Source organism: Drosophila willistoni (genome assembly GCF_018902025.1).
Source record: "Drosophila willistoni isolate 14030-0811.24 chromosome 2L unlocalized genomic scaffold, UCI_dwil_1.1 Seg168, whole genome shotgun sequence".
NCBI classification, from domain to species: domain Eukaryota; kingdom Metazoa; phylum Arthropoda; class Insecta; order Diptera; family Drosophilidae; genus Drosophila; species Drosophila willistoni.
Window position 1 is genome coordinate 9,899,479 of NW_025814047.1, and position 22,735 is coordinate 9,922,213.

At 36.5% G+C, this 22,735-nt stretch overlaps 2 protein-coding genes across 2 annotated transcripts in view; one reads left to right on the top strand and one right to left on the bottom strand.

The window, feature by feature from the left end:
- LOC6652194 (sestrin homolog) overlaps window positions 1–2,005 on the top strand; it is a 32,166-nt gene extending 30,161 nt beyond the window's left edge. The window contains exons 6-10 of the mRNA XM_023180995.2: window positions 48–411; window positions 484–802; window positions 865–1,048; window positions 1,122–1,232; window positions 1,294–2,005. Coding sequence (XP_023036763.1) covers window positions 48–411; window positions 484–802; window positions 865–1,048; window positions 1,122–1,232; window positions 1,294–1,380 — 1,065 coding nt within the window. The 3' untranslated portion in view covers window positions 1,381–2,005. The remainder of the gene's footprint in view (window positions 1–47; window positions 412–483; window positions 803–864; window positions 1,049–1,121; window positions 1,233–1,293) is intronic.
- A 2,435-nt stretch (window positions 2,006–4,440) lies between these two features.
- LOC6652193 lies at window positions 4,441–21,080 on the bottom strand. Its single transcript, XM_047009882.1, has 8 exons — window positions 20,476–21,080; window positions 14,778–15,094; window positions 8,320–8,565; window positions 6,257–8,258; window positions 6,100–6,198; window positions 5,795–6,044; window positions 5,635–5,723; window positions 4,441–5,577 (listed from the first exon to the last, which is right to left on the bottom strand). Exons 2-8 carry the CDS (start codon window positions 14,941–14,943, stop codon window positions 5,349–5,351), a joined length of 3,081 nt encoding a protein of 1,026 aa, XP_046865838.1. The 5' UTR covers window positions 14,944–15,094; window positions 20,476–21,080; the 3' UTR covers window positions 4,441–5,348.
- Between the last annotated feature and the right edge of the window lie 1,655 nt (window positions 21,081–22,735).

Genomic DNA, 22,735 nt, shown 5'->3' on the forward strand with positions numbered 1-22,735 from the left:
AATAAGCCGCCATCTTGACTAAACTCTGGCCAAATTTTATATTGCAGCGCCTGACCAAGGGCAAAAATAGCTGGTCATTGTCAGAGGTGGTACATGCCATGGTCCTGCTATCACATTTCCATTCACTATCTTCGTTTGTTTTCTCTTGCGGTCTGACACAAAAACTGGATGGTTTGTCTAGTCCCAAATTGAAGAGTGCTCCAGCAGAGATAGCTCCGAATGGGAATGGTGTTGCTGATGGGTCACGTCAGACCACAACAAGTCCTATACATCAACAGCAGCTTCAGCTGCAGCAACAGCAACAGCAGAAAACTGTTCTTGGTGAGATATCCCTAAATGGCAGCTCAGCAAATCCCATAGACAATTCAGGTGTTGGAGCAACTGAGGCAGCTGCTCTTAATGGCTATTTGGGTAAGACGTTATAAGTTTTTATTTGATTTTTTGTCTTTGTGGTAATTGACCTTTTATTTTTGATTGTCACAGCTACCGCTCAGCAACAGCCGCAGCAACATGGCATCTGCGTGGAGGCTCTCATGGAGCGCATGAAGGTTTTGTCCCAGAAGCAGGACGAATGCAGCGAGGCAGAGCTGAGCAACCGTTTCAAGAATGTTGAAATGCAAACGGCCGAATTGCCAGCAGTCACTCCCGAGGCGGCTGTAGTATTGCCACCCATAATCTCCCAATACGTGGACGATCCTAACTTTACGTATCAAGACTTTGCCCGTCGTGGAGCCGAGAATATCAACACATTTCGCATACAGGACTATTCCTGGGAGGATCATGGCTACTCATTGGTAGATGGGTAAGTGGGCGATTACAATTCTCCTACTAAACTAATAAACGATCTCTTTTCGTCGCTTGCAGCTTGTACAATGAGGTCGGCACTTTCCTAGATGAGAAATTTCGAGCTGCCTATAATCTCACATATTTCACAATGGGCGGCATCAAGAATGTAGATACCTCAAAGTTTCGGCGAGCCATTTGGAATTATATACAATGCATCTATGGCATACGTCACGATGACTATGACTATGGCGAGGTGAATCAGGTTAGTTGGTGCGATCGATCCACTAAAGGAGTATCAACTTTTATTCTAAACCAAATCGATCTTTATTTTTCAGTTGCTTGTCCGTCCCTTGAAAATGTTTATAAAGACAGCCTGTTGCTTTCCTGAACGCATTACCACCAAGGACTATGACAGTGTGCTGGTAGAGCTGCAGGACAGTGAAAAGGTAGCACTTGGTCTTTCATTTCCCTTCCATTTTTAAACTCTTATTCTTTCTATTTACGCAGGTTCACGTGAATCTAATGATAATGGAAGCCCGTAATCAGGCCGAATTACTCTATGCACTGCGCGAAATAATGCGCTATATGACTTGATCTCATTAAGTGAATAAAATATACACCCCCACACATACACATCTACAAATAACCTATTATATATACATTATATACATATTTAAAACACACTCAAACACGCCTGTATACAAAGCAAATGTTTGTTATTTAAAATTCAAGACGAAAAGGAACAGAACAGAACACAATGAAGTGAATCGATTTCACGCCACAATACATGTATAGACTACCTACCTGTATATTGAGATTTTTTGTGCAATTGCCAATTTGAGTCAATGTAAATAGAAGTAATGATTTTAAACAATATTCGACTACAATTATAGGTATACCTTACATACACATTTTATTGCATAAATTCATAGTTCAATGTCAACGTCCAATTTTATGAGTGTGAATAATTCTTAAACCAAATACTATGTATGTATCTATGATTAGCTGTTGTAAGATACTTGAATTCAATCGAACTAAACCCCATTGTAAAGTCAAAGTTTAGAACTACCGAGCAGATTTAATCAAAACTGTTACAATTTGTAATTATTTTTCTGTTTCTTTCTCGTGCAAGCAACCATCAATCAATCACTGTACATATGTATTATGTTTTGTTTTAATTATTTAAGTGAAATAAATACATTTTTTATTTTAATTAAAAAAGCAATAAAAATTTAACTACATTTCTTTTCTTTTCTGTTGTATGCATATTCCTAATTTGAAGTTACATTTCAAAAGGAGGGGATTATTATTTCAAAATCATAAACTTTATAACTTTATCGACTGCAATTGTTTATTTTGATTTTATTTAATATATATTTATATATTTAGTTTTTATACATTCAGGTTTCAAATTTTTAATTGCAGAACCTAATTTGTATAGGACTTGTAGAGTTATATGGGATATCGGCACCATTGAGATTACTCATTAGGTTAATCAAGATTTGCTGAACACAATAAGCTGACCCTGAACTACAAAGATTTAAAGTGTTTATTGTACTTATTGGTGATTATACATACATACGTTCTTACATGCATACATATATAATGGATAAAAAATAGTTCTAATAGTATTTAGTAAGTGTATATATGTACCTATTAAGGTCTTGAAACAGGTTTCGTGATATCGAATATGGCATAATATGCTTAAGTGAATATATTTGAATTAGAAAATAAATGTCATAGTTAAGTACTATAAAGGAGATTCCGATCTGGATCAATCTGTCAAGTCTGTTTCTTTCTGTACTCGCCCTTATTCTATTCTCAAAATATATTTATTAAATGTGAGAAACCATCGTACGTTGTAGATGATTAAATTAATTTTTAAAGAAAAATTTAGTGTTAATTCCTAAGATGGTCTCCATTCTATCTTCTCAATGCTATCTTTTATAAAAATCTCATATGCTATGCGATTTAGGACAGTGGCAGAGAGAAGGAGAAAGGAAGCTCCAATGGAGAGAAATATTCTTTATAGTTGATAAATGAGTACTATTAAGTTCGTGTTAGCAATTTGCCAGTCCAAGTAAAGCGAGTTAGCAACAATTGTACATTTCTCTGACGAGCTATGGATTATTCAAAGATGTGATTTTACCAAATATATATACATAAATGTATACCTTTGCATATAGTCATATACAGAAAATGCGTATATATATTTGAACTAGAAATAACACAAAAAGGCAACACTTATACCTACACACCTACACAGTCGTAAATGCACACGAATAGATATCATTTAGAATATTTTCGTTGGACACTAGTTCGCTCATTGATTTCTGTGATTACCTTTGGTTTTTTTTTTGCGTTTATGGAACGTAAAGTGCAAGTAAAAGGTGAAAGATATTTGTACGACTACACAAATTGTATTTACAAAATCAATAAAATATAGCTCAAAATCTGCGGAAGGCTGTTATTATGTATAGTTACATGCTTACATGTAAGGATAGACTTAACCATAATACTAACGAATTTATTGAAATCACTTTGTGAAATTTTCATTCGGATTTAGGTGAACAAACAGAAAGCTCAAATCTGATTTAAAATCATGATTTTTGAGGTGAATCTATTTTGAAAGACATGCACACATACATATACATTGTACATACGTACATACATACATAATTAAAGTAGCAAATCGTATTAGTATATCGTAATCGTTCATCGAATCGAATTTATAAGAAAAGGGAATCTGTTTAACAGAATCCTAAGCCAAAGCAAAAAACGGTTTTAATCGGTGGGAAAATAAGAGAAAAGATGGATTTATACATTCATAAGTAACCAAAGTGTAATATCAGTTTTATCAAGTGTTTTATGTCTAACATAATCTAACATAATCAACAATTTACATATGTATGTGTAACTAACTGTAAATCAATAAATGCATGAATTTAACGCGAAACCAAAAAGTATCAAATAGAGCACCTTTTGGTTAAAACCAAAAATCTTGGACAAATAATAAGCAACAATGTACGTAGAACTTAAGAGCTAAACACAAACATGCATATACATATGTATATGAAATTTGTATACATATTTAAAGAGGTGTATATGTTCTTAATAGTATATAAGCATAACTAAAATCTTGAATTTATACATACATACATACATATATGTCATTTTAATAGTAAGATTGTAATTTTTCTGCGTTACCTAATTCTGTTGCCACATTGCTGATCCTGACTTTAACCACATCTGACTGCTCCCTGGAGGTTTTGCTTAATGGCTATTACTTATTAACACTACTAATTAATTGACATAAGAACATACATATACTAACATAAAATAGTTAAACAATATATCAATAAGAAATTAATTATTAATGTTTTAAGAATCTTGATGTTTGTGGTGTTGATTAAAAACCTCAGGAAAAAAACATTTCAACGTGTACGTATTTATAGTACTGTCGTTCTAGCACGACAAAGTTTTGACCTATAGGTTGGACTATTCTTATCCCATGCACCGAATTCGGCGCGGTGACTTACGTATTTCATTTTCGTTTCATCTGATGCGGCAGTCGAGTAAAACATATCTGTAAAAGAACCCTTGAATACGTACATATACTAATATCTTTCGGCATCTTGAATAACACCCTGATAATTTCGCTAACATATGTGTTTATATACAATTTTTATTTAATTAGAAGATACAATTTGTAGATGTAAACATATGTATAATGGTTTTTTAATCGTACAATTTCAAATCGATTTCGTTATAATTTAATTTTTATTTTCTTATCATTGATTACATAATTTGTGAATTATTGTTCGACTTGTTTGGTTAAATTAAAATTTAGTCGAAATAGAATGTTATATTATGTGTATTATTGTTGTCTCTCGTTTGTGTTTATGATTAAAATATAGATGTAGTTTACTTTCTTGATATGGCGACAAAGATATAAGTTGCATTTAAGCTTAATAAACTTCCACAGAATTGCATAAAAAAAAGGATTGGTCTATGATGATCTCGACAATTGCTTGACATATAGGTACATAGACGATAATGTTAAGCATGACGTGATATCAATATATATATAAATATATACGAAACTTTAACGATTGTATACATATTTTCAGCATAGATTTTTTCCGAGGGAATTCAAACACAAAAGTTCTCAATCAATATGAGAAGTGCGATTCATTGATATTCAGTTTCATACGTTCATTTTAAATCAAAGAGAAATTAGTTAACAATTCATAAGTTATATAATAATAGTTAGTAGTGTTGTTGGTTTTTATTGCAATGTTCAACATTTAGGCACAAAATATATTGCTTTTCAATTGGGTATAAAAATGATTGCATAGTTATAGGTTTAGAATATAGAATAGAGTTGATAACTCGGGTCTTTTTTCGCTCCATTTACTCGATTGGAGGTCTCAAGGTAAACGTAACTAGTTATTAAAGATAATACATAATATGTCTGCGCTTTGCTCGTTAGGAATCATAGTTGAAAAAAGGTATATAGTTGAAATAGGAAGTAGAAAATGTGGGTGTAAGAGAATTGGGATTTATGTAGAGGAAACAGTTTTCTTCGGAGAATTGGGATTGGATCCGGAGTTGGTCAGTACAGTTTCTTTGGCTCGCTCGTGCTCGTCTTGGAAAAAGATTTTCGTAATGACAACATCGCCAGTGCTTAATGTCTGAGTTTCCGTATCTACCAGCTTAACCACACGCTTGTCCAAATGACGCAGAATGGGCGTCACACTGCGCTCCCCATGGCAATTGCAGTTCTTATTGCTGAAAATCCAAAATTACGTAGTAAAATAATAATGGAATCGAAAATCATTTACTTACTTTCTTGTTTTCTCGCGTACGATTTGCAAATTCTCCGTGGTTGCAATGCTCGATCCCAGTTGCTCTTGCATTGAATTAGATGCCACAATCTGGCGCAAAAAAAAGGAAAACAATGAATTATAAAAACTATACAATTGACTCAAAATTAGTGTCCACTTACTTGGTCACACGGCAGCGATGTGGCTGTGGTTAGAATTGCCTCCAGCTTATCAATGCGTGCAATGCGGTCCATAGACTTATTTTGTAGAATTTCCTCCAACATTTGCATAGACTCAGTCAGACTAGGCGGCTCTGAGCTAAATCGGGGCGAAAAAGTTCCCGATAGCGAGTTATCAGATGGTACTGAGTCCAAGCTGGGAAAAGCATCATTTTCGTTCTGCTCTTGTTCATCCTCGGAGTCACTTTGATCCCTAAAAACGCAAAGAATATATTAATTGAAACTCGCATACATTTTGCATCACCCACTTGTTGGGATTGCCGGCCGACTCCATCTTCTCAAGTTTCTTTGCCACTTTATAATAGCCTTTTAGTCGCTCCTTTTCCTCCTCGGTCAAGTCCATGTAGCTAAAATGAGAAATTTTAGTTGGGTTTTGATCGGTTTGAAATTTACTATTTGACTTACCGCAACAGCCGAATCTCCCGATTCGAGAGGACAATACTTTTACTGGATTGCCCTAGTTTCTGCTTGAGATCGGAGACCTCTGTGCTGACCTTGCGCTGTTTCTTGCGTATTTTGACCTCATTGGGTTTGATTTGCATTAAAATTTGCTCCGTGCACAATTCCGATAAGAGTTGCCTGTTCTCCGGTTTGATCTGTCTCGCCAAATTGCCAAATAGCTGATCATGGATTAAAACTAAAACATCTCCAGCCGCATAAAGCATCATTTCGCGGGTTAACGGACGCTTGGCCCAAAACTTCTGATCCCGACGATAGATTTGCTTCAGCTGATCCTTGATAGGATTGCATGGCGCATTGTATTGCTCGCACAGCGAGTTCAGAGATATGTATTTGGCCTTATAGACCTGTTTGCCGTTCTCCTGATATTGTAGAATGGCATGTGCCGCCTGCGTGTCAAAGACGTTACGTAATAGGATACCAAACTGAAGATACAAGTTGGCAGCGTCGTTGCGGCAATCATGAATGACCTTTATGACTTGTTCGTGTTCTAAAAGTGTCTTAAGACCGCCATCACTAACCATAGCCGGACATGATTGCACATCGAAGAGAAAGGCCTCACCACGGCCAGTGCCAATTTCGATAAGAGTGATTTCGCCCTTAAGGCCAAGATTGATTCCTTCGCAGTCTAGCGAAATCACAATGCTCTCGTTTTTGGCTGCATATTTGAGCAAAATATCGGTGACGAATACTGATTGCTTAACATTAGCTATAACTGTAGTGTTTTGCAGTACTTTGATCTTCCACGTGTCGCCCACAAAGTAACTGTGACTAGGTGACTGATTGGCATTAGTCTGATTGGCATTACTGGGGTTCGAATTCGCTAGGATGTTGTGCAAGGGACTTGACTGAGGGGAACCGGGGGAAGCAGCTGAGTTAGCCGATTGCTGATTGGCCAAACTTAGTTTGTCCTTTTCCAGATTCTCGGCTAGTGTGCGTATGACCAGAGTATTGATGCGTTGCTTTAGAGTCTGATTGGCATTCAGACGCTCCGTTGGGCTCAGCGTAGACGACTGCAGTTGCTGCTGATGACTCTGTTGATGCTGCTGCTGCGTTCCGTTGTTCGATATGGGATTAGGCCCTCCAATAGGACCATAACAAATATTCGAACTGGGGGGATAGTTATTCTCACACAGATTCTCCAGCTTTAGCTCCGACAGGGGCACATAGCTGTCAAAACCAGAATTCGGCTCTGATTTTGTTTGACCAAAGCTCTGCTGCTGTTGCCCAGTTTGACCGCTCACTAATACATTTGACACTGGTGCATTCAGCTTAAAGTTGGGCGACGCTATGTTGCTGCTGTCTACACTGTTGTTATTATTATTATTATTATTGTTGTTGTTGTTGTTGTTGTTATTGTTGTTGCTGTTGCCTGTATTGCTATATTGCTGTTGGCCAACATTGTTATTGCTACTACTAACATGACCATTACTGCGAAGAGCCGGACTCTGCAATCGCTGTTGAACCGAACTAATCTCGGACCTTTGGCGGGAGTTTGCCTGATGGCTATTATTGTTTATGACATTGAACTGCTCACGAGTCTGGGCTTGGGCCTGCTGTATGTGGGTGTCACTGAGCTTGGGCTTCTGCAGCAAAGTGACTAGATTGGCTTGTATGTGAAAACAGTCGGAAAATAGTTTCAGGAACGAGCTAAGATCCCCGGGCGTCTTGAACATACGCAGCCATTGATCTTGCGGAAAATTGCTGGTAAGCAAATGGAAGAGTTGATCGACCAACAATGGGCCCTTTATCTCAATGCATTGGGCAAAGAAGTCCAGCATCTGTTGAGTGCCTCGAGTGTCGATATTCGACTGAGGCAAATGCAAGCGATCACGCGCAGGTAAGTCCGTCATGTTCTCACAGCCCACCAGCATAACATAATCATCGACAACCTTAAAAGTGTCGGTGTGCTTCATCAAAAAGTCAGTGAATTCCTTGATGTGCTGGCCTGGAATGGCATAGGAATTAGTACACTTTCCAGTCAAAAGAAACTGCAATTCAAAACTCACCCGAAATATGCCGCACTTGGGGCGATGCCTGTGAGCGATGGCCAAGTAAGCTTCTTACTGGCACCTCGGCAGCAGCTCCATATTGCAGCATCTTGTTCTTAAAGTAGTCTTTAGCCTCTTGTATATAGTCTCGTTTGCCCCCGTAGCTGCCATCATCCGCATTGGTGTGCTGATAGGCGTTCACCTGGACATAATCACCGTCGACCAGAAATATCGATGGATATTGGGCGAGAAACTTCTTCAGACCTTTTGTTTTCAGACGATGGGGAAATGAAAAAAGGATATAATTAAGGATTTGATGTCAATTTCAATTAAAAGACCCATTAGGGCGAGTTAATGCAGTAAAAGTGTAAAAATATTGCACCACCCGTCACCACCAGTCAATCTAATTAATTTTCCACAAGCTTTTAGTTTGGTCTGAAATCAAATTATGTCGAACGCACCGTTGTGCGAAACGGATCCATGGCTGTAGATGATTACATCAAGTGAATTTACTGTATATATTAGTTAGTGCGGCATATCACTGTGTTTCCTTCAATTGGGACTCAGCCGTAAGTTTAACGAATGAATGCCATCGTATGTTGCATATGCCTGGATTCCCATAATTAACATCATTGTTGGTAATTGCATAATCACAAAAACGACAGCATTCCTAGAGTCACACACAAATGTACAAGTTTGTTGGTTGTAAAGTTGGCAAAAGTTATTCGATTCATAGTTATCCCACTGCCATCAAAAAACTCCTAACAGTCGTACACTGAACAAAATGAAAGAGTAAGTGAAATTTCTGCATGATTTCAGTCCACAGAAAGCGCCGTTAAATCGTCTTGGATAAAATTTACACTTACAGTGTAAAAAGTATCTGTAAAATGAAAAGTGAATGCACTCAATTCATGAGATAGACAAACGCGACGGCTGCTTCGGCAGCGCGAGCTATTTATTTGATAAATCAGGTCAGATTTGGCTGACTGACTGCCGACAATAGCTCTCCGTCGACCTCTGTTCCAGACCCATTCCTGTTATGCCTCCCCCATCCCTGCTCCACCAAAACAATTGTTAGCAATGCGATGAGTACTCAATTATATAGCCATATGTTCCCTCCCATTACATACCCATCTTTCGCTGCGTCGTCTATAGTCTATTTTCCATTGTTTGTGTAATATGATGTGACATGTGACACGGCAAACTCGCTGCAACGACTGAGGGATTCCAAATAGGGGAGGGGAGATAGGTAAGTTTATTGCGTGCCAACGGGCCAGAGCTATAGATTCACTTTGTTGTTGTCATACTAACTTTGCAACAAGTTTGAAATAAATTTAATTCGCTTCAAATTGAATTCGGGTCATATTTTCCAATTCGCTGTCTTTGATTAAGCGAATGTGAAGTTGACGATCTAAAGATTTAACAGGACGAATCCTACCAAATGAGCCTCAAAATTGACAAATTGCTAAAACAAAGTGTGTGTCCTTTTACATTATTCTCGTGGGCAAGCGGCACCAGGCGAAGCCAAGGGTGTCAGCAGCAACAGCAGTGCATAATTCAATTTTATGTTTACTTAGAGAAATTGAAATTTTTCCAAGTGACGCAAATCGAAGTTCATAAAAATTGTACGGCGGCTGATATTAATATTTATCGAGGTAGGACTGAGGGTTTTGAAGCAGTAAATTCTAACCTAAATATTCGTATATATAAGTAAAAATCTATTTCCCGTCCCAATTTGCCCAACACATACCCTCTTATTGTACATTTCATTTCTGTTTGTGTGTGTTTAGCCGCATTTCTTGGCAAACAACTTGCTTGGCTCTTATACCCTTTAATATCCCTAACTCTGGCAAAAGGGTATATTTCCTGTGGTATCGGCAACTGAGAATACAAAAGGAATCGGACGTAGGACAAGTGTCTAGTATGTACAGGGTACGTGGAAGTCGGTTCATTGATGGATTTTCTGTGCCAGTACGGAGCAGGTGGCACCGTGATGGGGGTTGAGTGTACGGGGAAAGAAGCTAAGTGGGGTGGCATTTTTTATGACTCGACCCACTTGGACACATTTTGTGGCAATTTTCAAAATGCACTAAGGACACTTGCTATAAATTTATGTATATTTATGCTTGCTTATTGGTAAAATGTGTTATAAAAATTCAGGTAGGCTATAAAGGGTTGCACCCACGAGTGTTTAAGAAGTAGGTATGTACATATACACATGTATGATGGTGGAGAATCATAAATTTGGGATTTTAATGGTAAATACTAGACGAATATGAAAGCGTTGAGAATAGTTTTTATTCCCATTCTTTCTCTTAATTAATTTTAACCTAAATGTCTTAATCATTATACACAAATGGCGCCTCATCTGGAGTTCAGCCGCCGCCATATGTAGTTACCTTAATTTAAAGATATTGTATTTAATTACATTTTTAGAATCAAAGATCCTATAGGAAAATAAAAATTGCTTTCATTAACAAACAAGATTTAAAAAAAAAAAAAATCTTCAGCGAGAAATTATTTCCAAAATACTTTAACTAAAAAAACTTGAGTCCTAATTTTAACTAATTCCAAACCCATTGAGATAAATCTTGATATTGTAGCTTTTTATAGCAAATCCAAGCGTATAAACATCTGGATGCCGATCTCTCTTAATCCTGAAATATTCACACATTTAACCTGCCTGATATCTGCGTGGTAATTGACTTAGTTGAATAGCTAAAATCGTCACAAAATAAATAGCAAATTATATGAAGTACTACCAAAATATTTGTACTAATTACTTGGAAATTTTGACGGCAGGGGCGGACCCCACCCCATCCACACTGTTCATCTGGTAAAATAATGAACAGCAAATTTATTTAGTAGGCCAAAAATCAATGTTTTAACCCTGCGCCATCCCCAACGCCCGTTACCATACATTTTGCTCTCATGGCCATTGAAACGCAGGCACGCACGCAACTGTCAGGAGTTAAAGTTAGGCCTTAAAGGATTTTTTGACTCTGGGAGAGGGCATGATGATGAGGGCATTGGAAGTCGAGAGGAGAAAACAGAAATTGGTTGAGTGACTGACTGGCTGTCGGATTGCCTGCTGTTGTCGTCATAAAAACGTTTGGTTTATTTGTGTCGAAAATTGGAATGTGTAACGGAAATGCAAAACGTCAAATAAGGCAGAATAAAGACCTAAAGAAAAGAAACAAGTGAAACGTGTAGAAAATCAAGACCAAGACGAGTGTACGAAAATCGAAGGCGAAACCCAAGCTTAGCTCAAAGGGAAACCTTTTTAACCCTGTCACAATCGATTATGTAGTTAGATAATCATTTATTTTCAGTTACACCAACACCACATAGAAGTTCCTTATTTTATCAAACCCCATCGTCTGGGCAAAATCGTCATTTGAGGTCTAGTACCGACACTCAGACACCCTGCAGCAAGTGGTTCTAATTGTAAGTGCTACAGCACTCAGGGGGTATTACCGATTATTAATATAATTCATTAAATCGATTCATCGATGATTATTACTATGTATGATCTTAATAAATTCCATCCAGAATCCCAAAATCGGTGTCAAACAATCAATTCTTGCTCTGTAAGATATATTTTTAGAAAAGTAGGTACACAAGCTTTAAATCGTAGATATAAGGCAGGGTTAATAGAACTTCCATTTCTCAGATTTAGACTGTGCACCAAAAGAGCGTCATGCGATAAGGAAAATACCTCAATATTCCCGTTTCGCTTACAGGATATATAATGTGGATAGCATACTACACTTGATCGTACGTGAGTCGATGGAAAGACGATGAGTTAATTATATGATTTGGCATAGAAACAACAACTAAACAAAGTTTTGGCGTTTAAATGGCAAAAATGAGGTTAAAGATATTTAAGAGAACAATAAACTGAGTTTTGAGAGTTCTCTCTGGTGGAAAAAAATCAATTTACACAAATTTTTACTCTTTAAAAAAACACAAAAAGAAGAAGGTAACCCATGCTAATCACTGGGGAATATCTATGGTCGTTCCAGACATTTATTATTGAAGCAACAAATGGAACCGAAAACGGGACGGTATGTGGAGGCCAAGAGAGAGTCATTTCAACTCAAGAGTATCATGCAATTTTATTGAAATTCATTTGAACATTTTTGTCACGTAATCGACACTTTTTCTATTACAAAATTTCCTATGCTTAACTGCCACACACTCCCACCCAATCCAATCCTCGGCCCAAAGACTCCGATTGAACCGCCTTTCACCCACATTGTAGGCAGGCCTAAAGGCCAAAAAGGGATAAGGAAGCATTATCAAGGGTATTGCGTAGTTCTACACAAAATAACACGTTGACAAAAATGGTCAAGGCATAAAATATGTTTATAGGGATTTTCATACTGGTTATATCTCTCTTTTCTTCCTCGATCCCTCGGGACTAAATATTTGGGACATAAGGAAGACATGGCTTAATTTTTCAAACAACTCCAATTCATCTTAGTCTTTATGTCAGCTAGTTTTCTATTTTCATACCATACACCCATAGGGTGAAATAATATATATAAGTCGCCAAAATGTATGTAACAGGCAGAAGGAAGCTTCTCCAACCCCATAAAGTATATATATTCTTGATCAGGATGAACAGCCGAGTCGATCTAGCCTTGTCCGTATGTCCGTCCGTCTGTCTGTCCATATGAACACCTAGATCTCGGAGACTGTAAAAGCTAGAGCCACCAAATTTGGTATGTATACTCGTGGAGTATGTAAAGTGATCAAGTTTATTTCAAATTTTCGCCACGCCCCTTTCCGCCCCCGCAATTTAAAAAAAGCGTTTATCTCAAAAACTATTCCAGCTAGAGAGCTAGAGTGATCCGATCCAGCTGAATCCGAGATATACAAACTGTGCAGTATATACAAGCCTACATGCAAAATTTCTGAAGCTCTTACGGCTTAGGAGGAGATCACGTCGATTCAGAAGGACGGACGGACGGACGAAATGCTATTTGAACTCGTCAAGAATATATATACTTTATATTGTCGGAGATGCTTCCTTCTATACGTTGCACACTTCTGACCAATATTAATATACCCTTTTTGCAAGGGCATAGAAATAAGAATTTTCGTATGAATTTGAAAAGTACTCAATGCTAATTTTAAGTTTTATAAAACTTTATAAAACTCTTCGACAACTCTCTCTGTGTGGCTTACGAAATATTCAATCCAGATGGCCGCACTAGCTTCGACTGATTGATCCTATGAGTGCTACATGATCTAGTGACATGTGACATTCTCGAAAAATTAACGGAGTTTTTGATAAAAGTCACTGTTTTGGTTCTGTCTTACAACTCAGTACATATAGAAAAGAAATAACACAATCAATCCTAACCATGTAACAAAGACAGAACAATGGTATTTTAGAAAGCTTATGTTTAAGCTGTATATAGTCAGTAGAGTGATGATGTCTTTATCGACTTGAAGGCTGGTGCACCAAAAAGTACACATATACATACATGTTGTAAGGTGATGCGCCACTATATTTTTGAACACAGCTGTATATACCAAAAATATAATCGGTATACGGCAATCACTTAGTCGTCTATCCATACATACATATGTACCACATTGTACTGTAGAAGAACTTTTGGGTGATAGGGACTGAAATTATGCCATTTAACTTTAGGATTTGCTCGACTTCTGCCGTTTAGGTGATGCAAATATTTTTGTTAAAGAGTCACGCACAAACTTTTTGTTCTGTAAGTCATGTTAGGTCATTATTTAACAAATCGCATAAACTGTGAAAAGCGTTTATTAAATGTTTTTAATGCTGCAATTAACGTACTCATCACGTGTGAAAAGTAAATCGTGATTAATCGTACAGTGAAAATTATTTCATTTTCTTTGACAGCAAAGCTAAAAATTTTTAACCCATGAAGACTTAAACTTTACAAGGTATAATCTAAAATTTGACAACACAATGGTATCCCAATCTTAAGATTGATTTTCTGTATCCGAAAAGACCTAACCCCCCAAAACTTCTAATTATAATGTCCAATGAATTTCAAAAGAAAGTACATTGCACCTTGTTCGTCTGTTTGTATTTTTGGTTTTTTTTTCAAGTGGAATTTATTTTTATAAGTTTGAAGTTGTTTTCTATTTTTACACAATCGTTTTCGATAAGTAGTGATGGTGTTTATGTGTAGAAGAGTGGGAATTCAAAATCCAAACATTAATATGAATAACACATTGACAAAGTAAGCCTGGTTTACATTAAAGGTTTGATTTCTTGTGGTCTGTCAGAAAAAGCATGGGGCAGTGGCCTTGCACTTGAACCCGCAGCAGGTGCACGCACCCATTCACAACCAGATACATATGAATTGGTCTCTTGTGTCTCTAAGTGTATATATATTTTTCTAGGCTGAGGTATTTGTGGATTGTGGACAATCAAGTTTCTCATGTTACCCAAATGAATGAGCAGAGAAATCGTCACTCACCTGACTGACTGCCACCGGCGATTTGGCGCATTTCCTTGGTGAATTCCTTATTGCCAAACTGGCAGGACAAATCGTGGACAGTGCGTGGCTCGCCTTTATCCAGGAGACGTTCCAGAAAGAATAGCAATGTCATATTGCGTGCCATTTCATATTCCATGGACTCCATGATGAGAGCTGCAGTTGTTCAACTGTTTTATCTTTATCCACTTCTTCTATTATCGTTTGCTAAATTATTAATCAACGGTCAACGCAAAACGTACAATAACAACAACCACAACCGACAAAACACGCCTCACTGTCACCGTCACGTTGCTTATCTGCAAAAAAACAACAACGAAAAAGAAGACAAGAAAACAGGTAAAACTGAGTAAGAAAGTCACTTATGCAATGCGTCGTAGAAAATGTGTAAGCAGCAGAGGCTTAACTAATAAAATAAAAATAACAACAATAAACAAACAGAGAGTTCGGTTAACTCCGGATGTTCCATACATCACTATTCATATATATCCACATTTTTTACATATGTATTTACATACATACAGATGTATATGAATATGAAGTTCGATTCGAAAATACGATAATTCGATCTTATTAAAATTTTGGGATATGATGTGTCGCAGTAAAAACTATTAGTAAATTTAATAATGCTACTTCAACCCCAACCCCTTCACCCAAGTTATAATTAATTTAAGTACCAAGTTTTATCCCAATAACTTTCAAATTGGCGGCGTTAAGTTGATTTGCACTGACTGACTGACGGACATGGCTATATCGACTAAGCGTATTGTAAAATAGTATTAGCAGGGATATATAGAATCCGCAACAATGATGCCTCTGGTTTAATAGTTATTCGCTTCTTAGTAGTTAGGTATGTACATGGTGCAGTACTTATATACATATTTAAACCGCAGACAACAAAAACATACATACATACATATTAGTCAAGTTGGGTTAAGTTTCGTTTCGTTCTTTTTTATTTATTTAATACATTTGCACTTTTCCCATTTCTGTTGCTCTTTGGCATCTGCTCTAGGCTCACTTCAAGTTCTGGCTCAGGCTTCCACATGTTTATTATACCCTTGCAAAAAGGGTATATTAATTTTGGTCAAAAGTGTGCAACGCATAGAAGGAAGCATTTCCGACCATATAAAGTATATATATTCTTGATCAGCACGACGAGACGAGTTCAAATCGCCATGTCCGTCCGTCCGTCCGTCTGGATCAACGCAAACTCCTCCTAGACCAAAAGAGCTACAGAGCTGAAATTTTGCATGTAGGCTTGTATATACTGCAGGCGTTGTATATCTCGGATTCAGCCGGAACGGATCACTATATCATATAGCTCCCATACAAATGGCAAAGTCACGAACAGTGACTTTTCTTAATAACTTCGTTATTTTCTGAGCTATTGTCATGAAATTTAATATTGGTGAGTTAATTATACATATAAACGATTGTGCCAAATTTGGTCAAGATCGGGTGACTATATCATATAGCTCCCATAGGAACGATCTTTCGAAAACAGTGACTTTTGTCAATAACTTCGTTACTTTTGACGCGATTGCTTTCAAATTAAACATTTGTTAGTTTATTATATCTGTTAATGACTGTGCCGAATTTGATAAAGATCGGGTTACTATATCATATAGCTCCCATAGGAACGATCGGTGGAAAACCGTGACTTTGATCAATATCTTAGTTTTTTCCTATGCTAAGATTGTAGGCCGTTCTTTCGCAAATATAGCCTTTTTAGCTTGAACGTTTTTCCACTTTGATGGCTAAAGGTAAGGAAAGAGTTACCATAAAAGTTGCAAGGGTATACAAACTTTGACGCGGTCGAAGTTAGCCCCGGCCCTCTGGTTTTTATTTTGCATTTGTTGTTGTAGTTTTTACTAATACTTACTTGCTAGTCTAGTATACAACTGCACTCACATTAGTCACTAAGAGGAGTGTGGAGGAGGAAGGGCAAAACTGCAGAGTAGTAAACTTTGCGTCTTAAATAATTGAGAACGACACGTAGCCGAAACTCAACTGAGTCAAACACAAATACACATGCTGCAGGATTATCCTTGCGGCATTTCCTTCCACGCTGTTCAAAACATCGATACGAACTGACTCGCAACAAAAGCTCCAGCAACAGCAACAACAACCGCAGCCGCACTTCCGCAGCAGCATAAAAACAGGCGAATTCAGTCAGTCAGCTGTTTAGTGGCTTGTGCGAAATTAACAGGAGCGGTTTGATTGGACCAGCTGACCCAATAATAATACAACATTTGTATACTATAAGAGGATTGATCTCTTAGAAGCTGACCATTATTCCAATGCTGGATATATTTATTCTCAGATAACCGGATTATTTTTTTTTCGGTTAAATATTTTTTTTTATTAAACAATTTTAGGCGAAAATGAATGCCATTTTATCAAACAAAATTGTGGTTTTGCTTATTTCAGCCGTCACCTGAAATTTTTATTTCTAATTTGAGCCCAAAGACATGGTGGTCACCGTTTAAAATCGCCTTTAGAGGAGCACACGGTCATCGGCCTTTGAAAATAGTTTTTTTTTACTAATTAAGTATGTCAAAATATTGTTAAATGTATAAAGAAATGTACAAATTTTCAAATTAATAAATTAAAAGGGGTTTTCAGAAAAAAATTCCTGAAAAATGTGATTTTTTGAAATTTCTGACTAGATATAACCCCTTAAATAAATTAACCTACAAAACATATAAATGGATGCTTTTTTCACTTTCCGCATTACATATATCCTTACTACTGTATGCAGCAGGCAACGCTAGTCTCCTTCTGTGCGTTACGTTGGACTAATGTCAATTTTATAACACCCTCTGCAAGAGTATAAAAAGAGTTCAAAACATGGGGAGGACATGGCCATATGAAATCGTATCGTCCTGCTGATCAAGAATTTAATATTGGTGAGTTTATTACACCTGTAAACGAGTGTGCTTAAGTTGATCAAGATCAGGTGACTATATCATATAGCTCCCATAGGAACGATCGGTTAAAAACAGTGACTTTTGTCAATAACTTCGTTACTTTAAACGCGATTGTTTTCAAATTATACATTTTTTAGTATAATATATCTGTTAATGACTGTGCCGAATTTGTTAAAGATCGGGTAACTATATCGTATAGCACCCATAGGAACGATCGGTGGAAAACAGTGACATTGACCAATACCTTCGTTATTTCCTATGCTAAGATTGTAGGCCGTTCTTTCGCAAACATTCGCCTTTTTAGATAAAACGTTTTTCCACGTTGATGGATATAGGTAAAGAAACAGTTACCAAAAAAGTTGCAAGGGTATACAAACTTCTGGTTTCCATTATCGATAGCTATGGTCATTTTGAATAATCGTGAAGAAGTACTAGAAGAAGAAATTTGTCTAAAAATGAAGTAAGTAAGTCGTCTCGCCGACTTAGGTATACCATACACCAGTAAAGCAAATATTTCAACTTTTTTAAACAAATGCATTTTCACATGCTTCTTACAAGCATATCTTAGTATCTCGCTCACTCAATCATACGAGCACCCTAGCGCCCCCACCAGCCAACGGCCAACTCCGGCCTTATGGAAAAACGTTTATATGCATAACTCGACTGTTTTTTGTCCGATTTTGATCAAATTTGGTATTTTGCTAGATATTAGTATTAAATTTAAGTGTGAACACCTAGATCTCGGAGACTGTAAGAGCTAGAGCCACCAAATTTGGTATGTAGACTCGTGTAGTATGTAGAGTGGTCAAGTTTATTTCAAATTTTTGCCACGCCCCTTTCCGCCCCCGCAATTTAAAAAAAGCGTTTATCTCAAAAACCATATCTCATATCTCATATTTGTTTAGTAAACGCGCACATTTTGTATGTGTAAAGATTTTGCCGCGCCCTTTTCCGCCCCCGTAATTTGAAAAACTTGATTATCTCCCGTATTTTTTTACCTTATGCAATCAAATTCGGCACACTTAAATTTAATACTAATATCTAGCAAAATACCAAATTTGATCAACATCGGACAAAAAACAGTCGAGTTATGCATATAAACGTTTTTCCATAAGGCCGGAGTTGGCCGTTGGCTGGTGGGGGCGCTAGGGTGCTCGTATGCTTGAGTGAGCGAGATACTAAGATATGCTTGTAAAAAGCATGTGAAAATGCATTTATTTAATAATTTTGAAATATTTGCTTTACTGGTGTATGGTATACCTAAGTCGGCGAGACGACTTACTTACTTCATTTTTTATTTTTATTCGATTTTAACAAAATTACATTTTAAAAAGTTGGTCAATTAAAGATTGCCTAGACTTATCCTATTTATGTTAAAGTTGCAATTGAGCATAGCGACTTTTTAAAAGGTTTAGTTGTTGACTCGTTAATTCTGTTAACCTTTTTACTTGTTGACTCGTTGTATGCTTTTATTAAGTTAATTGCCTGTTCAATAAGTTCGTCTCATGCGAGAGATGTTTTATATAAAAATGTTATCAAAATCGTGTTTGCGGAACGGCTTGTGTATGAAAATCTTGCTAAAACTTTAAGGACTGTGAAATTTGTCCTCCTGCATAAGGAGTCCGCGAATGTAGTTTGAGTTCTCTGATATCGGATGGACATAGTTCAAAAATTCTATGGCCGACCTATTGTCGAGCGCAACTATGTAAGTCTTCTGTGCTAAATCGTTTTTATTTTAGGGAAAAGGGACTCATTCAACAACGCTAGTTCCGCAAGATTTTGGGATGAGCGATTTTTCTCTATCCACATTTGCACTACCGACCGATGGTATCTATGATTTCTGTACGCTGATCCAGACGGACAGACGCACGGTGTGACAAAAGGGCGGTCATGGCTAAATTATCTTGTCCCGTCGTGCTGATCAAGAATATATATATATATATTAATATACCCTTCTTCATGTATGAAAAACATGAGATGAAGCTGGACAAGTGTTAATATTTCCTATTAAAGTAAATAAACTTATAAAGGTATCTAATAAGATTAAACTTTTTATTTTAAAGACAATAATTCTAGTAAGAAAATTATTCATTCACTTCTACTTGTACGTTTTAACTATCTATTTTCTTGACTCTATGGCTCTTTCTCACACAAAATTTATTGATCAGCAAACAAAAGGTAAACCGTTGACAACAAATACATACATATGTATGTATGTATGTATTGAGAACAGCTAAGCAGCTAAATATATGTACATATGTAGAAGCAACAAAAACAACATTAATAATGCCGTCACATTCCATAGCATGATTGGGCAGAGCGCGTCCAACTGGATATGTGTCTGTGTGTGTGAGAAACAAGAAACTCTCAAGTCTTTTTAGACCAAACGCTCTCATATCGAACCAAAGAGCAGAAGAGAGAGAGGTGATGATTGCAGCAGTGAGGGGGCGAATAAAGTGAGAGAGATGGCAACTTAGAAACAAGTGCAAAAATGCCAAGCGACTATAAAAGAAAGGTAAAAACTGGTAAAAATAATAAAAGAAAATATTTTGCAATATGCAAAAAGCTAAAAACAAAAGGCAATGTCAAAAAAGAAATGTTTATTAATACGAATACGAAAATGAATACGAAGACGAATAGAAGCAGCAATAAGAGAGGCAAGTGGGCAACAACGAACTAAACGAAACAATATAAGGCAAAATAAAAAAAGGTGAAAAGAGCGCCAGCGAAATGTTGGTTAAAATTACCTTCAATTAAGCGTTCTGTCGTTGTTTTAGGCGAAATGTTAATATTGGTGTATTTAGTTAAGTGCACTTGTAATCTATTATTAGCATTAACATTTATTAAATGAAACACAAATATTGATATTGGTATGTAAACGCGATACGGATCCTCGCGTTGGGGATTTTGATCTTTAGCTCTCTCCCCCTTTTCTCTCGCACTGTTCGCACTTCGTCTCACAGTCACTGTGCACTCACGACACGTTGTTGTATTTGTATTTAAGTAAGGCAAATTTTCTTAATTGAATTATGCATTAATTACTCGTTTAGCATTTTTTGTCTGCTTTCGGCGTAATTTCAAAAAGACTCAACAACATGTAGCTCTCTCGTACTTGTTATTATTGTTATTGGTAGTCAGGTAGAACTCTAATAGTGTTTGTGTGTGCGTGGGATTGCTGCTTGTAAGGCACAATAAACGTTAAAGGAAACCAAGTTTAAACCACTTGTTGCTCCAATTTCAAACTCGAGCAACAGTTGGATAACGCGTCAATAGAATTTATATTAACTTTATTAAACAAATATCCGCGAGAAAACCAACAACAAAACACGGCTGCGTCGTAAAAAGTAGAGCTGGAAATTCCGTCGATGGTACCTTCGACAACATCGATACTATTTCATCCGTTTATCGAGTGGGGGCGGTAGCGATAACATAATTGGTAAATATAAGCTACTCGATACTTCAGTGTTGAAAGTCGTCGGAAAAACAGCTCAATTTGGTTTAGTGTAGGTAAACGCAATATCTTTAATGGAGTATGGCGTTGCCAAACTGCTATTTATTTGGCGCGTAGTTTAAACTGTGTATTGTTTTGAACAATGTTTTTTTTGTGACTTCCTAAATAGCTGTAACAAGAGTGTGTTATCTGGGAGCTTTTTTTAACGCATTTTTATAATATTATGACGTTGCCAAACGTAAGCTAATAGAAATAACTTAATAGAAACCCCTTACGCATATAAATTGGGGATTATTTTTTTCAAAATTGGATAGCTACAATACATAGCTGTCTTAAAAACATACAACAAACATGTTGTATTACTCTGAAAATTGTAATTCGAACTTTAAAGGAAAGATGTTAAAAAATATTAGCACGGGTCAGCGCGGCCCAAGATTGTCTCGAATCTCTGGGATTCGTGTGGGAGTTCTATTCTTCATCATATGTGGACATTTCAAGGCTGATTATATTAATTTTTGAATAGAGCGCTGACTTTTGAGGTGAGCTACTGGTGGACTTGGTAAAAAGCCAAATATGTATGGGCAAACTTAAAATCTTATAAAAGTAAATAGTACAGTGATACAAAGGGATTTAGTCCTGGCGAATCCACAGTTGATCCTTGTTAGTTGTATTCCACCAAAGTTCAAAAACGCCAATATTTAATGTATTTTTTAAATGAGTCTAGTTCAATAACGATTTTAGTAATTCTTAAAATTTATGAAACATGCTATTAATAAAGAACATACTTTTCAGATAAAGTGGGGATTTTTGTAAAAATTCTCATTCATTCGTGCTTACTAAAAATGTCTCAACTTTGGTTGGCTCTGAAACCCATAATTGTTAACCGATATCAAAATTCTTTTGGATTCGTAATCTGCGAATTCCGTATCGACTGCATAGTTTACTTTTTTTTATCAAAATGGAAAATAACTTTAAAAGTTCATTGAATTTTCATTAATTTATGGGCTCAAATACATATATCCCGATTTCACAGGTAAGCTTAAATTAACAATTACTTATAATTATAAAACATTAAAAAAGTCACTTCTGTGAAGCGATTGGAACAGAGCAGTGGCGATGCTAGAATCGAAATCAGACACCCGTTGGCTCGCCGAGAATGGATAAAAATTTGATTTTAATTCATTTGCTCCACCTGATCTACCTTAAGAGATTTGAAATGCTCTGACTTGTTAAGCCTTGAGAGTTTTTGTTGTTGCTTCTATTTTAATTTATGCTATCGGTTGTCAGCAGTTTTTTTTTTTTTGTTTTTCCAAAAAAAAATTCAGGGATTTTGTGTTGAAATCTGTTTTTCTTCCGAGTTGGAGTATTAAACAGCTTTTTTCAGATTTTGTACCCAATAATTTAATTTTTTTATACTTTTTGCCCTGTAATTATAAAAGTTGCACGCCGGGAGACCCTTGTGAGGACTATTTGTAATATTTAAGATTTTAGTAAAAATGTCTTAAATATTTGCCCACCCAAAAACTGAGTTTTCTTCTGAATAAAATAACCAACAA

Excerpts from the sequence above, each read along its gene's own strand:
- LOC6652193 (XM_047009882.1), bottom strand. The coding sequence starts at position 14,943 with ATGGAGTCCATGGAATATGAAATGGCACGCAATATGACATTGCTATTC. Across the intron at positions 6,199-6,256 it reads CGGGAGATTCGGCTGTTGCG|CTACATGGACTTGACCGAGG; the intron begins GTAAGTCAAATA and ends TTCTCATTTTAG. Across the intron at positions 5,578-5,634 it reads GTACGCGAGAAAACAAGAAA|CAATAAGAACTGCAATTGCC; the intron begins GTAAGTAAATGA and ends TTGGATTTTCAG.